Source organism: Chiloscyllium plagiosum, unplaced genomic scaffold (assembly GCF_037043375.1).
Source record: "Chiloscyllium plagiosum isolate Xiang-an unplaced genomic scaffold, Cpla_swu_hap1 HiC_scaffold_34, whole genome shotgun sequence".
NCBI lineage: Eukaryota > Metazoa > Chordata > Chondrichthyes > Orectolobiformes > Hemiscylliidae > Chiloscyllium > Chiloscyllium plagiosum.
In genome coordinates, this window is record NW_028270172.1 from 46,107,117 (window position 1) to 46,124,591 (window position 17,475).

The window sequence follows — 17,475 nt, forward strand, 5'->3', positions numbered from 1 at the left end:
CGCAAATCTTGTTTTAAAAGCAACATGCCAGACATCAAAAAAAATCTGTCGTGTTGAGCAAGTGCGTTACCCCAAGGCCACTTTTACTTCTATCTGACTAAAAATGTAGTTAGAGTACAAATCTTAACCATTGGCGATCTGGCTAATAACAGATTCAGTTATTTTCTCTTTCTCTCCCTCTTTCCCTCTAGTATACACGTTTAGATGCATTTTTTTTCCTCTTTCTCAGAATGAAGGGTTTTGAGAGGTGGTTTCTTGGCCTATTCATTCTCATTTGTTTAGGGATTGCTGAGAAGATAAATAATTGCACAGCAGTCTTTCAGTGTTTTTGTTTTGTTAATTTTACATCTCGTTCTGCTGAAACTAATTTTTTGGTTTGGGAGATGAAGCCATTCCCACTGCCTGATTTGTGAGACACCAGTCTGACTGAATCTGGCTGTGATGCAGTCCAATCTTCACCCCTTCTACCAGTACAGTCATTGCGAAGGGCAGGAGTGTGAGCCCTAAATGTTCTAATTGTCCCCTCTCTTGTTTATGCATTATTAAAACAGTTAACCCAATCTGTTTGGTTTAGCACAAAAGTATTTACCCTGGTAGCTAATGGATAAGTTGGTTTCTCGCAGTCATTCATATCTGCATCTCAGTTGCACTTACAGTGATAGTATTTTGATTTAGCATTTGGAATTATTAAATCTTTATCAATTTTTGAATTAATCATCTAGGTTTAAGTTACCAGGCAAGCAGTTGTGTGCAGATAGTTGATAATCCATGATGTGGAGGTGCTGGTGTTGGACTGGGGTGGACAAAGTCAGAAGTCACATGACACCAGGTTATCATCCAACAGCTTATTTGAAGTCACAAGCTTTTGCAGCGCAGCTCCTTCATCAGTTGAAGTGAGATCTGATGAAGGGGCTGCGTTCCGAAAGCATGATTTCAAATAAACTTATTGGATTATAACCTGGCGTTATATGACGTATGACTGATGAACCACCGTTTTCCTTCAGGGAATACAAAATGCTTTTTTTTTTATCCAGCACCATTTGTTCAAGGTGTGATGTTTACTTGGTCAGTTCACAAACTGGAAGCTGGTAAGGGGCAGTCTAGATGCATTTCCAGAACTGGAATAACTTGTGTACCTAGCCAAAATGGTCTGCATACTAGCGTTCCGCACTGCATTGGCAATGAGCTTACTGCAGCTGCATTTCAATGCTGTTCCTTCATTAAATAATTTTAATAATGATGTAACAGACCTAACATAGTTTGTGAAAGAATATTGTTCAAAGCCTGGGAATTATGGATCTGAAACTCCTGCAGCAATGATAAAATTGGGTGTATTTTTTTCTGTTGAGATTATTAATTGTAATTGCAAAGATCAGTAACTGGATCTAAATAATTTAACTTGCACAGATTTTAAACTAAAATCTTTAATGTTCTGATGGAGAAAGAGGCCACTTGGTCCATCAATCTGCATTATCTTTGTTCCTTAAAGCCACGTGGTCATAGTCAGAGCGGTCCACAGCATACGAAAAGGCTGTTTGGTCCAATAAGCCTGCATTGGTGAAAAACAACTATTCTAACCCCATTTTCATGTATTTGGCCCATAGCCTTTTATGTCTAGGCAAGTGCACTATTAAATGATTTTTAAATACTATAAAGGTTCTATCTCTACCACCCTTAGTGGCAGTGAGTTCCATGTTCCCACTGCCCTTTTTGGGTGGAAAAAATATCTTCCCATCCCTTCTAAACCTCCTCCCCCTTGTATCTATGCTCCTGGTCATGGATCACCCAACCAAGCGGTTATCTTCCTATCTCTGCCCCTCCAAACTTTTATGCATCTTAATCATGTACTCTGTCAGTCTAATTTGCTCCAAGGGAAATGACCCCAGTCTATCCAATCTCTTTCCATAACTGGAAATCTTCAACCCAGGCAACATCCTAGTAAACCTTCACTTCAACCTCTCCAGTACAATCACATCCTTCCAATAATGTTGATTCCAGAACTGCGCACAGTGTTCTAGCTGTGGCCCAATCAATATTTTATGCAGTACCAGCATAACCTGCCTGTTCTTAAATGTTCTGACTTGGCTAATAAAAGCAAGTATCCCAAATAGCTTTATAACCATTTTATCTACCTTAAGGGATTGTTGATCAAGCGCACTAGTCCTTATGAATTTTAATCTTCCGCAGTTGAAGAACTGGACTCCCCGCGATTAGGTCATCTCTGTTCCGTGATCGGTCAATAAGCACTGGCAATCAGTCACAAGCACTCACAATACGGCTGGGTACGGAGCATCGGAAACAGAGGTTGTGTATTTCTGTGTTCCTTGAAGGAGCTGCACACATGGCTTTAAACAAAGACATTTTTATACTTAAAGAAAGGTACAGGCCATGATCACATAGTACATTCAAACAGTTACTAATCAATACATGATACTGCTTTATTTGACAGTTACTAGGTCCAATGATATTTCCTGGAACCAATTCAGGCTACCCTTATCTCACTAACTGAGCCATTGCACCACATCTGAAGGTCAGTTAGGATGGCCAGTAATGTTTTATCTAGTCTAGTGATATCTATGCTGTAAAGGGAGCATTGTCTGCTAATCTCTATTGAAACAGATTGTGGTTAGTCAATTATGCAGCTATAGCAGAATTGCCAATTTGCATTGAGAAGCCATTTTATTGCCCCCTAAGTTATTAAGAGCATCTGTTAAGTAGTTGTTCTTGACAATAACTAGTTACCTCAGCCTGTGTTCAGCTTTCAGACCCTCAGTGTCCTATTATTCATCATGTATACTCTTGACTTGTTTGACCTGCCCAAGTGCATTAGAGTCAGAGATGTACGCATGGAAACAGACCCTTCGGTTCAACCCGTCCATGGCGATCAGATATCCCAACCCAACCTAGTCCGACCTGCCAGCACCCGGCCCATATCCCTCCAAACCCTTCCTATTCAAAACCCATCCAAATGCCTTTTAAATGTTGTAATTGTACCAGCCTCCACCACATCCTCTGGCAGCTCATTCCAAACACGTACCACCCTCTGTGTGAAAATGTTGCCTCTTGGGTCCCTTTTATATCTTTCCCCTCTCGCTCTAAACCTATACCCTCTAGTTTTGGACTCCCCGACCCCAGGGAAAAGACTTTGTCTATTTATCCTATCCAAGTCCCTCATAATTTTGTAAACCTCTATAAGGTTAACCCTCTGCCTCTGACGCTCCAGGGAAAACAGTACCCTACACTTAATCCGGGTTGAATTCCAACGATCACTGATCAACCCATCTGATTACTCTGCCAATATCTTACTGTAATGGCTGTTGTAGCATTGTGGCAGTGTCACTGCCTTTGAGTAAGGAAGCCAGGGTCAAATTCCACCTGTTCTAGTGGTGTGTAGTAATATCTCTGAACAGGTTGTTTTTTAAAAAACGGCATTGTTTTGCTCACTTGACTGGTTAGCAAAGCAATGATGCCGATGGGGTGAGGTCAATTGGCTGAGTTTACCATGAAGGACTCTCTTTCAACTTCTGCCTTTGCCTGAAGCATGGTAACCCTCTGGTTAAGCCACCACCAGTCCTGTCTCTGATGAAAAAGGAGTCCTCTTGTTATACATGGTATGTTAACTTTTATATCCTCCTGAAATCCAAGGCTATTCTCACTATTATTACCCCTCTTCACCCATTTTTCACATTATCTGTGAACGTAACTGGGACACGGGCTTCCGTCTCAAAAGCATTCCTCAGCTATCACCTCTGCTTCTCATAAAACAAAGAATTGTGGATGCTGGAAATCTGAAATGAAAGTGGAAATTGCTGGAAAACTCAGCAGATCTGCAGCATCTGAGCAGAGAAAGCAGAATTAAAGTTTTGAGTCTAGTAACCCTCCTTCAGAACTGATGGCAATTAGGAGGAAGTTCTATGTATCCACTAGCTTTTCTTAATTCCCCCGTACCCTTGTGAGCCCCATATATATTACATTTTCCTAGCAACTATAACTTCTGAAGAAGGGTCCTAGGTTCAACATTAACTCTATTTACCATCTGCTTCCCGCTCTACTGAGCAATTCTGTCTCCAATTTGCCAACTTTCTTTGTATCTCATGGGGCTCTTACCTTTGCTGACAGTCTCCCATAGAGGATTTTATGAAAAACATTTTTGAAGTCAATTATCGCCATCTTCTGGCAGTCCTTCATGATTGAGGATGGCTTCCACATAGGCTTGGCAGGTGGTGTTTGAGATAGACGAATGGGATGCTCTGGATTCTGCGCACTCTTTTCCACTGCTAGTGCTTGACCATCATGTGCTCCATTAGGCACTCAAACTGGCCTTCACAGACACTTTTCTTTTTGCTCACCTGGGGCAGGTGATCCCTATGTATTGGTGCGTATGATGCATTTGTTTCAGGAGGCTTTCAGGGTATCCTTGTGGCATTTTCTCTGCCCTCCTAGTGATTGTGTACAATTGTAGAACTCTGAGTAGAGCACTTATTTAGGAAGCTTTGTTGAGTACACGGACAATAGGCCACACACTGACAGACACTGGTGTGACAAGTTGTATGCCTTTCCTGCCAGTGGATTTTGCAAAAGCAGTGCTTGTGATAACACTCTAGGGGTTTGAGATTTCTGCTATACATGGTCCATGTTTCTGATGCATACAGAAGGGTGGGGACTATGGCTTCCATGTAGACCACAAGCTTGTTGTTGTGTTGAAGTATCTGACTTCACACATTCTGTAGTCCAAGTAGACTGTCTTATGCATTGCACTTGTCTGCACATGGTTACCTCTTCCAAAACTTCAGTTACGTTCGTCAGACAGAACTTCCCCTTAACAAAACAGCCCCCTCACTTGCTGATTAATTCTGTCCCTCAGAACTGCTTCCAATAATTTTCCCATTGATGAGTTTATACTGGCCTGTAGTTTCCTGATTTATCCCTTGCTCCCTTTTTGAATAACAGTACCACATTGAATGGTCTCTGACATCTCTTCTGAGGCCATAGAAGAAGTAAGTTATTGCCCGCAACCCTGCTATTTCCTCTCTTGCCTCATTCCAACAAATTTAAGCCTGTTGGACCACTCTGAACCTCTTCTCTGTCAATGCTAATTTCTTTCATTATGGGACATTTCTTCTTTCTGATTTCTATACCCACATCATCCCTATCCCTAATGAACACCAACACAGTATTCATTTAGACCATTACCAACATTCTTCAGCTCCATGCACGAATTACCACTGAGGTACTTAGTAAGCCCTACTGTCTTGACTGACAATTACATTTCTTCCATCTCACTGCACATTTTCTTTAATCTATTTCAAATATGTCTTAATTCCCTTAAATATTTGGGGCTCTGCTTCTAGAGTAATTTATGGCAAAGACTTTCAGATTTTTGTAACCTTCTTTGTAAAGATTGTTTTTGCAACCTCCACTTTACACATTTAATATACTTTTGAAAGTTACTCTCACATCACCTTCTTGCCAAACAGTAAAAATCATTATTCTTAAGCTGTTATACTTTGAGGATCATTGAGCAATGTCCAAATTGTCGAGGAAGAAATATCAACTTTATTTAAATTGGGTTAAGAAGAAGACATTTGGTATTTTCTTATTTACACAATAAGATGGATGGTAGTTTATGATACCCTAGTGAATATTTTGTACTGTTTGATCCTCCAACCTGCATTTAGTGATTAAAATAGTTAAATTGAACATGTTTGTATTATTCCTACACTTCCACATGTTGACCATGTATTGTTCTTGTGACTGTAGGACTACGATGATGGAATTCCGTGGTCAGAGGAGAGAGTTGTCCGAAAGGTCCTCTATTTATCATTGAAGGAATTTAAGAACTCTCAGAAGCGGCAATATGGTGATATCAATGGAAGCAGTGATAAGATACATGGGAAAGATCTGAATGGTAAGTGAATAAAGACACTGACCAACATCACTACAGGTCAAGTTATACTTGAAAATGTCTGTTTACTGGAATTCAACAAAATTGCTGGAACTTCAGCCAAGTTGCCAAATGGATCTGCATCCAGAATAACATAGGATTTGCACACTCAGGAAACTTGCCACAGGTTATTTTTAGGCCAATTGCTTTTCTTAAAGTAAAATGTCAGCTTGCAGATAAATGCTACCTAGAGTTTATTTCAGTTAAGCTTTGAAGTTGAATGAGTTGTTTCTAAAAGATTCATGTGATTCTCAAAATGCCTTAGTTGAAATTGATTGTAATAGAGTTAAAATTGGACTTACTAAGTTTATCAGTGCCAAGCTGGTTAACCTGTACAAAGTACAATTTCCACCCATTTGAAATTTTAATGTACACAAGTTAGGACCTGCAGCATAAAAATGAAAGTAAGAAGGACAGCCAATTGGAGTAATAGTGGTGGATTTATGTGGATTTGACGAAGATATTATGTAAATTGCAATTACAGAATGTGTGATGTTGTTGCTCTTTGTAGCTTTACCCCTTCTACCAACTAGGAGAAAGTGAGGACTGCAAATGCGAGAGATCACAGTCGAAAAGTGTGGCGCTGGTAAAGCACAGCAGGTCAGGCAGCATCCAAGGAACAGGACAGTTGACGTTACGGGCATAAGCTCTTCATCAGGAAGCCCCCATGTTCCTGACGAAGAGCTGATGCCGGAAGTGTCGATTTTCCTGCTCCTTGGATGCTGCCTGACTTGCTGTGCCTTTCCAGCGCCACACTCTTTGACCTTTCGACAACACTTGCCATGACACCCCAAATCTTGAAAAATAATGTATGGTTGCATTCTTTTAATATCAACATCAGATATTTATTTTCTCAGCAGTGGTATTTTGTAGCTTAAGATGCTTTTATACCATTTTTTAATGTTCTCATTTCAAAAATTAAGAGATTACATCCAATTTATATATGCAAATAAACTTAATTGGATTGTAATTTCTCTTTATACTTTGGATGTTTCTTTAATCTTGGTAAACGTCTTCTGTCTAAGCCTCTCTATAAGGATGCACAGGACAGAAATGACACCTCAGTGTTATACAGATGATATTTTGCTGGCCACACTTTCAGTAATCTGCTTTAACTGGGTATGATAGTAGAAAACTGTTATAATTGCTGCTCTGGGAGAATATATCTAATTCCTGGGAGAATATATCTAATTACATCTGGGCTGAGCAGAAACAATTTTTGATTTGTGAGGAACCGTAGAACCAAATATCTTTTCAGCGTTGGATGCAGCAATGTGGCTAATTCTGTTTGTGCCAAGTCTTGACTACAACAATTGAAATTGATTTTTCTATGGACTCCCAACTATTTCAAGTTCTCAATAATTATAGATTAGATTAGATTAGATTACTTACAGTGTGGAAACAGGCCCTTCGGCCCAACAAGTCCACACCGACCCGCCGAAGCGCACCCACCCAGACCCATTCCCCTACATTTACCCCTGCACCTAACACTACAGGCAATTTAGCGTGGCCAATTCACCTGACCTGCACATTTTTGGAGTGTGGGAGGAAACCGGAGCACCCGGAGGAAACCCACGCAGACACGGGGAGAATGTGCAAACTCCACACAGTCGGTCGCCTGAGGCGGGAATTGAACCCGGATCTCTGGCGCTGTGAGGCAGCAGTGCTAACCACTGTGCCACCGTGTTTTAAAAAATTCTCAAGGTCAGGTTCGTAGGAGAGTAGTCTGACACAGAACAAACGACCAAGAGGCGAGTCTGCTAGAATATGGGCATTTTATTCCCCGCATCGTCGCCACAACCAGGTCCAAACAACGGGTCTGGCTTATACTCACTCTACATGTTACCAAAACTGGGAGCCGTCAGTTCTCGTAGAGCGGTTGCCAACAACCCACGCTCGGCGGTTAAACGTAACCCCGGAGCAGACTCCCCGAACTGGAGACTTTTCCAGCTGATATACTCCCTTCCAGATATAAACATTCATGTGAACAGCAGAGCAAGGCTAAAAAACACATTCCATTCTGGTTACATACAGATAAGAAGATTCACACGGGACTAAGCAACACCTCCATTCCGGTTAGATTCACACATGTATTGGGACATAATTTTTAACCGTTTCACCACATTCCACTGCTTGGAATTTTACACCACACACCGTGCCGCCCACTTTTATTTTTTCCCATATCTCTTGTGGTTCTGTTTATAAACATTCTCCAACCAGAAGAAAGTCTTCTCCTATTCACCTTTATCTTTGTTTTTCACATGCTTTATGATCCCTGATACTCCCTTCAGAGGCCTGGGTGTACCTTGAACATTAGAATATTACAGCACATTACAGGCCCATCAGCCCTCGATGTTGCACCGAACTGTGAAACCAGACTGAAGGCCATCCAACCTTAACTATTCCATTTTCGCCCATATATTTATCCAGTGACCATTTTAAATGTGCTGATTGTCAGTGAGTCTACTACTATTGCAGGCAGTATGTTCCACGCTGCTTCTACTCTGAGAAAAGAAACTACCTCTGACATCTGTCCTATATCTATCACCCATCAATTTTAAACTATGTCCCCTTGTACTGGCCATCATCATCTGAGGAAAAAAAGCTCTCACTGTCCACCCTATCAAACCCTCTGATTATCTTATATACCTCAATTAAGTCACCTCTCAACCTTCTCTCTCACAAAAACAGCCTCAAGTCCCTCAGCCTTTCCTCATAAGACCTTCCCTCCATACCAGGCAGCATCATAGTAAAAATCCTCTGAACCCTCTCCAAAGCTTCCATGTTCTTCCTATAATGCAGTGATCAGAACTGTACGCAATACTCCATATGTGGCTGTACCAGAGTTTTGTACAGTTGTAAAATAACCATATGGCTCCGAAACTCAGTCCCTCTACCAATAAAAGCCAATACGCCATATGTCTTCCTAACAACCCCATCAACCTGGGTGGCAACTTTCAGGGATCTATATACATGGACACCAAGATCCCTTTGCTCGATCACACTACCAAGAAACTTACCATTAGCCCAGTTCTTTTTATTCCTGTTGCTCCTTCCAAAGTGAATCACCTCTCTCTTTTCCGCAGTAAACTCCATTTGCCACATCTCAGCCCAGCTCTGCAGCTTATCTACATCCCTCTGTAACCTGCAACATCCTTCGGCATTATCCACAACTCCACTGACTTTGGTGTCATCCGCAAATTTACTAACCCATCCTTCTTCGACCTCATCCAGGTTCTTTATAAAAATTACAAACAGCAGTAGCCCCAAAACAGATACTTGCGGTACACCACTAGTAACTGAACTCCATGATGAACATTTCCCATCAACCATCATCCATTGTCGTCTTTTCAGCTAGCCAATTTCTGATCCAAACTGCCAAATCACCCTCAATCCCTTGCCTCTGTATTTTCTACAATAGCCGACCGTGGGGAACCTTATCAAACACCTTACTGAAATCCATATACACCACATCAACCGCTTTAACCTCATCCACCTGTTTGTTCACCATCTCAAAGAACTCAATACGGTTTGTGAGGCACAACCTACCCTTCACAAAACCATGTTGACTATCCCTAATCAAATTATTCCTTTTCTAGATGATTATAACTCCTACCTCTCTTTATAACCTTTTCCAACATTTTATCCACAACAGAAGTAAGGCTCCCTGGTCTATAATTACTAGTGTTGTCTCTACTCCCCTTCATGAACAAGTGAACAACATTTGTTATCCTCCAGTCTTCTGGCACTATTCCTGTAGACAATGACGGCATGAGGATCAAAGCCAAAGATCTGCAATCTCCTTCCTGGCTTCCCAGAGAATTTTAAGATGAATCCCATCCAGCCCTGGGGACTTGCTTATGTTCACACTTTCCAGAATTGCTGACACCTGTTTCGAACCTCAACCCCCTCTAGTCTAGTAGCTTGTATCTCAGTATTCTCCTCGACAAAAATGTATTTTTTCAGTTTGAATACTGACAAAAAATATTAATTTCATGCTTCTCCTGTCTCTTCTGACTCCACACACAACTTCCCACTACTGACCTTGTTTGGCCCTAATCTTACACTAGTCATTCTTTTATTCCTGACATACCTCTAGAAAGCTTTAGGGTTTTTCTTGATCCTATCTGCCAATGACTTCTCATGTCCCTTCCTGGCTCTTTTTAGCTCTCTCTTTAGGTCCTTCCGGGCTAACTTGTCACTTTCAAGTGCTCGAACTGAGCCTTCACCCCTCATCCTTACATAAGCCTATTCCTTCCTCTTGAGAAGAGATTCAACTTCTTTAGTAAACCATGGCTCGACCAGTTCCTCCCTGCCTGACAGGTACATACTTATCAAGGACACAGTAGCTGTTTCTTGAATAAGCTCCACATATCAATTGTATTTTCCTTCCCCCATCCTATGCATTCTAAATCTTGCCTAATTGCATCATAATTGCCTTTCCCCCAGCAATAACTCTTGTCCAGCAGTGTATACCCATCCCTTTTCATTGCTGAAGTAAACATTACTGAATTGTGGTCCCTATCACCAAAGTCCTCACATACCTTTAAATTTACTGGTTTGTTACCCAGTAACAAATCAAATATGGCCTCACCCTTTGTTGGTCTGTCTACATACTGTGTCAGGAAACCCTCCTGCACACATTGGACAAAAACTGACCCATCTAAAGTACTTTAACTATAGTATTTCCAGTTGATATTTGGAAAGTTAAAGTCCCCCATAACAATTACCCTGTTACTATCGCTCCCATCCAGAATCATTTTTGCTATCCTTTCCTCTACATCTCTGGAACTATTTGGAGCCCTATAGAAAACTCCCAACAGTGTCACCTCAGCCCATACTACCTCTGTAGATGTGTGCTGAAATGTCCTTTGACACCATAGTACTGTCCTTGCCTAACAATGCCACACCTCCACCTCTTTTTCCTACCATCCCTGTTCTTATTGAAACATCTAAATCCTGGAACCTGCAACAACCATTCCTGTCCCTGGTCTATCTATGTCTCCAAAATGGCCACAACATCGGAGTCCTAAATACCAACCCATAATGCAAGTTCACCCACCTTATTCTGGATGCTGTTGGTGTTGAAGTAGACACACTTCAAACCACCTTGAGGCTTGCTGGCGCATTCTTGCGACCTTGAAACATTTATTTCTGACCTCACTACTGAATCTCCTGGACATGAGCTACAATTTAGGCTCCCATCCCCCTCCTGAAGAGCATTAGCAAATTTCCCCTTCAGGATATTGGTACCCCTCTCTAGTTTAGGTGTAGACCATCTATCTCCGAATGAGCCCCAATTATCCAGCTATTCAAATACCTCCCTTCTGCACCATCCCTGTAGCCAAGTGTTCACCTGCTGTCTCTCCCTATTTCTCTCCTAGCTAACATTTGGTACAGTTAACAAACCAGAGAAAACAACTGTTTCTTCTAGCTTTCAGCTTCCAGTTCAGCTCAGCTTGAATTTTTGCCTTAAATCCCCTTCCCTTTTTCTACCTATGTTGTTGGTGCCTATGTGGACCACGACTTGGGGCTGCTTCCCCTCCCACTTAAGGATCCTGAAAACACTATCCGAGACATTTCTTGCCATTTTCGGGATTTGCCATTCACTGTCCTAATATTTAATTTGTATCTTGTGATGACCCATTGAAGTCCCCTTGTGATTTGAACTGATAATTTGTGTTTTTCATACATTTGCTTCAACTTCGAAAGTGAACTAAGCAAACGTTATTGTTGAAGTGAGGTCTGATGTGAATTAATAAGCTGCTCTATTTCATTGTGGTGATTGTACAGAGTCACTGTTTTGATTTGGCTCACTTAATTCAAGCAGTACAGCATGATACCAAAATTAAAAATATGCTAAACATCCCTACGTTAATGAGTTGTCTTCATTGCCTTAAAAAACGTGGCTTTTAACTGTTCTGCATAATTCATGATCTTTTCATTCTAGTGGATGTAATTACAAATTTCTGTTCATAATCTGACTGGTAACTGTCATCAATCAATTTAATTTGCCAACTTTCATTGTATGTATTATTTCCCCACTGTATGAGAAAAGGATCAAAAGTATTTTAGCACAATTGATATAAGATGTTTTTTTGTTTGCTGAAATCGGCTGGTAAATTGTTTATTTATTCTGGGGAGCAGCATATGAACTAGTTCATTAGTGCCTTGAAGACCACTTGACTTAGGATTTTGTAAATGTATCTGATTTGAATCAGGACGGCACAGTGGCTCAGTGGTTAGCACTGCAGCCTCACAGTACCAGGGTCCCAAGTTTGATTCCAACCTCAGGCGACTGTCTGTGTGGAGTTTGCACTTTCTCCCTGTGTCTGCGTGGGTTTCCTCCGGGTGCTCCGGTTTCCTCCCACAGTCCAAAAATGTACAGGTTAGGTGAATTGGCCATGCTAAATTGCCCTTAGTGTTAGGTGCATTAGTCAGAGGGAAATGGGTCTGGGTGGATTACTCTTTGGAGGGTGGGTGTGGACTTGTTGGGCCGAAGGGACTGTTTCCACACTGTAGGGAATCTAATCTATTTAGAATCAACTATGGTCTCATTATTCAATAATGATTTTTTTAAAAAAAATCTCAATCTGGCTCTGACTTCAGTGCCCCTTTCTATAATAGGTTGACTAAAACTACATTCTGCACGACAACTTTACTATCTTGTAATCTGTGCCTCTGTTTCTAACATTTAAAGTGCTAATCGTTTGTATTATGGTTAAATGTGTCTCTACTTACAATTTTAGCATCTTTGACCTTAACACATTTTCATTTGGTATGTACTCCCAGTTCTAGATTTTTCACAAACTTAACTCACGAACTTTTGTGTGATACCTGTCCATCTTTTGTATTCAAATCACCTGTGCCTTGCTGAAAAATTTTCAGTCAGGCATTGCCATGCTCTCTGATCTCTAAATGCCACATTCTCTTCACTTACATGGATGGCTATTTTGAGATTATACCTTCTTTGTCTAATTGCAAAATCAAATGCACTTGGGATATATAATTTATGTTTATGTCCAATCATTGCTGTAATTATTTATCTGACTCTCAACTTCCTGCTCATCAACCAGCATTCCATCTATGTTGTTACATTTCCCATGGTATCATTTGCTTGATTTTTTTTTCCCAGTAGTCCTCCTGTGAAGAACTTCTCCCTTTTCAAAATCCACATGGAATTGCTCAACTGCATACCCCAAAATCAGTCACTTCAAAATGAGAGCTCCATTAAATTTGTCAGGTATAACTTGCCTATTTATAAATTTGGAAAGACTATGGATAGAAGTTTGCTCGCTGAGCTGGAAGGTTTGTTCTCAGACATTCCGACACTATACTAGGTAACATTATCAGTGAGCCTTCGGTGAAGCGCTGGTGGTATGTCCTGCTTTCTATTTTTGTGTTTAGGTTTCTTTGGGTAGGTGATGTTGTTTCCGGCTCTTTTTCTCAGAGGATGGCAAATGGGGTCTAAATCGATGTGTTTGTTGATGGAGTTCTGGTTGAAATGCCATGCTTCAAGGAATTCTCGTGCATATCTTTGTTTTGCTTGACCTAGGATAAATGTATTGTCCCAGTCAAAGTCCTCCTCCGTCTGTATGTAAGGAGACTAGTGATAGTGGGTCATGTCTTTTTGTGCCTAGTTGATATTCATGTATCCTGGTGGCTAATTTTCTGCCTGTTTGTCCAATGTAGTGTTTGTTACAATTCTTGCAAAGTTTTGAACTATAATTGTTCCACATCTTTTATAACTATCATTTTCTAACTCAAACCTTTATTTAATATATAAACACAGAAATGGGAATAATTCATTGGTCTGTCAAGGCCCCATATTGTGAGGCCTTTACCTGCTGGAAACCTATCTGATTCTTAAATATAGTCAGGGACTTAGTCTTCACAGTCTTGTGCATAGAGGATTCCACAGGTTCACTGCCCTCCAGAATGAAATAATCTCTCCTCAGTTCAGTCTGTACTGTCACATTCTGATACTGTTACCCTTGTTCTGGAATCCCCACATAGGGAAAATCTCATCCCTGCATCTAGTCAGTCCAGACTGAAACATAAAGTTTGACATTGATATTCCACCTTGTTCTCCAAAATCAAATTAGTTCAGCCTTAAACCTTCCCTCACATAATAGACCTGCTCTCTTTGAAATCAGTCTGATGAACCTGTGCACACTCTCTGTAGCAAGATATAAGGAAAGTATTCGCGTTGTAGTCTCACAAAGGCCCCTACAGTAAGATATATTTGCTCATGTTCTCAAATCTTTTACAAATAAAGGCCAACATATCATTTGCCTTCCTAACTTGCTTTCTGCATCTGCATGTTTGTTTTCACTTACGAGTGAACAATGAAGAGCTGTTGGGGTACAGTGTTAGCATTTCTATCTCTGAGCCAGAAGGCTTGTTCAAATCCCACCTGTTCCATTGGCATATTACAAGATTTTTAAAAAATTCATTCGTGGGATTATGAGCATTGCTGGCTAGACTAGCATTTATTGCTCATCCCTTAACTACCCAGACAGCAGCCTAGAGCCACAAATTTTGCTGCGGGTCTGGAGTCACATGTAGTGCAGATCTAGCTAAGGGTGTCAGTTGCCTTCCCTAAAGGATATTAGTTTTTTTTTCCCAACAATCAACATTGGATTTATTGTCGTCATTTGACTCATTCCCGTCATTTGACTCATTCCCGATTTGTTTTGTTTTCAAACCTGATCATGGTAGGATTGGAACCTGGGTCACTGGATTAAAAGTTTAGCAATGATACCACAAGAACATCCCCTCCACTCGTGTTTTACTGCATTATACTCCATCTGCCAAACTTTATCCCCCACTCAACCTGTCTATATCCCTATACAGACATTTTGTCATCACCACGACTTGGCAATAGTACGTTCACTTCCCTTATCTAAGTCAATAATATATTGTAAATAGCTGTGACACGTGGCTAGTGACAGGTTGCCAGCCAGAATATGTTCCCTTTACCCCAACTCTCTTCTGTTAGTTAGCTAATCATCTATCCATAATGCTAATATACTTTCCCCAACACTGTGGGCACATACCTTAAGTAGATTTGACTGCACTACAGAATCAAACCCTTTTGGTGATCCAAATATGTTACATTTACTGGCTCCCATTTACTCAATTTCTTAGGTTCTTGAAGAATTCTCAGGTTTGTTAGGCCTGACTTCATGAAGCCATGCTGATTGTCCTCAATTAGTTACGTAATTCTAAATGCTCCATTATTATGTGCTAAATAATGATCTCTAACATTTTCTCAGTGACACACCTTAAGTTAGTGCACTGTTGGCCTTCAGTGCACTATTTTCCCATACTTTTCCCTTAGTGATTAGTTATTCCAAGTATTTATTCAGCTCATCTTCTATTTCTTAGTTTCCATTATTATTTCCCTAGCCTTATTCTCCAAGGGGTTCACTTCTTTTCATACATTTTAAGACAGCTCTTATTATCAGTTTTTGTTTCTTGCTGATTTGTCCTCCTAAGTTATTTTTGTCCTTTTTTTTTCTTGGCTTTTTAAATTTACTGAATTATCTAGGTTACTGTTAATCTTTGCCATATTATGTTTTTTTTCTTTCAATGTGATATGAGCCATATCTCTTGATTAACTGTTGTTGGTTTATTCCCTTCCTTGAATCTACTTTCCTCGTTGCGATATATCTTTGTGTGTAATGTGCTATTTTCTTAGTCTGCATTGTTCCATCAACTTTTTTTTTCTGTTAGGATGTCTGGGACATTGTTCATGTTGTCTTCTATGAAAACAAAACTGAAATCACTGTTTAATTACTAAGCCACATCTTTGTTCTCCATGATCAATTCTCCCTTTTGAGACTGTAAATGCTGATATTTGCCTTTACTGATGTTTTTGTAATTACGTATTTGTAGATGCTTTCATTGTCTACTTTTATGAAACTTATAAGTTTCCTCTCATGTTTTGCTTCTTTTCTCCTCATTTAATCAAACTCTCAGACTGCCTTTGTTTAATACTAAGCTGTTCTCAATAGTCAGGTTTGATGCTGTTTCAAGCAACTCCATCTAACTTCTTTGGATCAAATACAGTTGTTTGGTTTAATTATTGTTAACCATGGTTGGGCCATTTTTCCTGTTGTGCTTTGTGCTAGAATGTTATGTACATCTGCATAGATTTAGATTGGACTGCTTCACTTTCTATTCCAATGACGAGCTCTGTCACATTATGGTCATTCTTCGACAAGGATCTTGCACAACGAGTTTGCTAATAAACTCCTTTTCATTGCACAGTGCTAAATCCAAGATCATGTTCCAAAGCTGGTTCCTCCAATGTACTGGTTTAAAAAAAATCTCACAGTCCAAGAATTCATCAGTCACATCATTATTATTGGTAATGTAGTTTGCTTAATCTGCGTGTATATTAAAGTCAACCACAGTTACTGTAACATCTTTGTTACATGCCAAGGGGTGGGGGTGACACCCAGGCAGATATTGAGGAAAGAGATCGGTCTGAGACTGGTACAGTTGGGAAAAAGAGGAGGACAAACAGGGCAGGCAGGAGCAATTAAACTACATTTATTTCACCGTAAGAGGCCAAACAGATAAACCAGGTGAAAGTGAGGACTGCAGATGCTGGAGATCAGAGTCAAGAGTCTGTTGCTGGAAAAGCACAGCAGATCAGGCAGTATCTGAGGAGCAGGAGAATCGATTTTTCGGGCATAAATGCTTCATTGGGAATGGGGCTGTGAGCCAAGGGGGTGGAGGGATAAATGGGAGGGGAGGAGTGGGGCTGGGGGGAAGGTAGGCGATAGGTAGATGGAGTGGGGGTGATGGTGATAGGTCAGAGAGGAGGGTGGAGTGGATAGGTGGGAAGGAAGATGGGCAGGTCATGAGGGCGGGGGGGAGATAAGATAGATGAACTCAGGGCATGCTTAGAAAATGGGCCTGGGATATCATAGCAAATACAGAGATGTGGCTCAGGGTTGGACAAGATTGGCAGCTAAATGTTCCAGGTGTAAATGATATAGGAAAGATCGGGGGGGGGGGGGTGGTGCAAGAGAGTAGGGGGAGTTTTTGATAAGGGGTAACAGTGCAGCTTTATTTAAGGAGGATATTCCTGGGAATGTGTCCAGGGAAGTTATTTGGTGGAACTGAGAAATAAGAAAGGGATGATCAGCTTATTGGGATTGAATTATGGACCCCCAGTAGTCAGCAGGTAATTGAGAAAGAAACGTAAGGCAATCTCAATTATCTGTAAGAATAGTAGAGTGGTTATAGTAGAGGATTTTAACTTTTCAAACACAGACTGGGACTGCCTCAGTGCTAAGCGCTTGGATGGAGAGGAATTTAAGTGTGTACAAGAAACTTTTCTGATTTAATATGTGCGTGCTAGAGAAGATGCAAAACATGTTAGAATTCTTTGAAGAGGTAGCAAGTAGGTTAGACCAGGGAAACACAGTGGATGTTATCTACCTAGATTTCCAAAAGGCCTTTAAGGTGCCTCATGGGAGACTGCTGAGTAAGGTGAGGGCCCATGATGTTCGCGA

The 17,475-nt window shown here is 40.7% G+C and overlaps 1 protein-coding gene across 1 annotated transcript in view; it reads left to right on the plus strand.

Moving 5' to 3' along the window:
- jarid2b (jumonji and AT-rich interaction domain containing 2b) overlaps window positions 1–17,475 on the plus strand; it is a 458,793-nt gene that overhangs the window by 180,766 nt on the left and 260,552 nt on the right. The window contains exon 2 of the mRNA XM_043719074.2: window positions 5,761–5,908. Coding sequence (XP_043575009.2) covers window positions 5,761–5,908 — 148 coding nt within the window. The remainder of the gene's footprint in view (window positions 1–5,760; window positions 5,909–17,475) is intronic.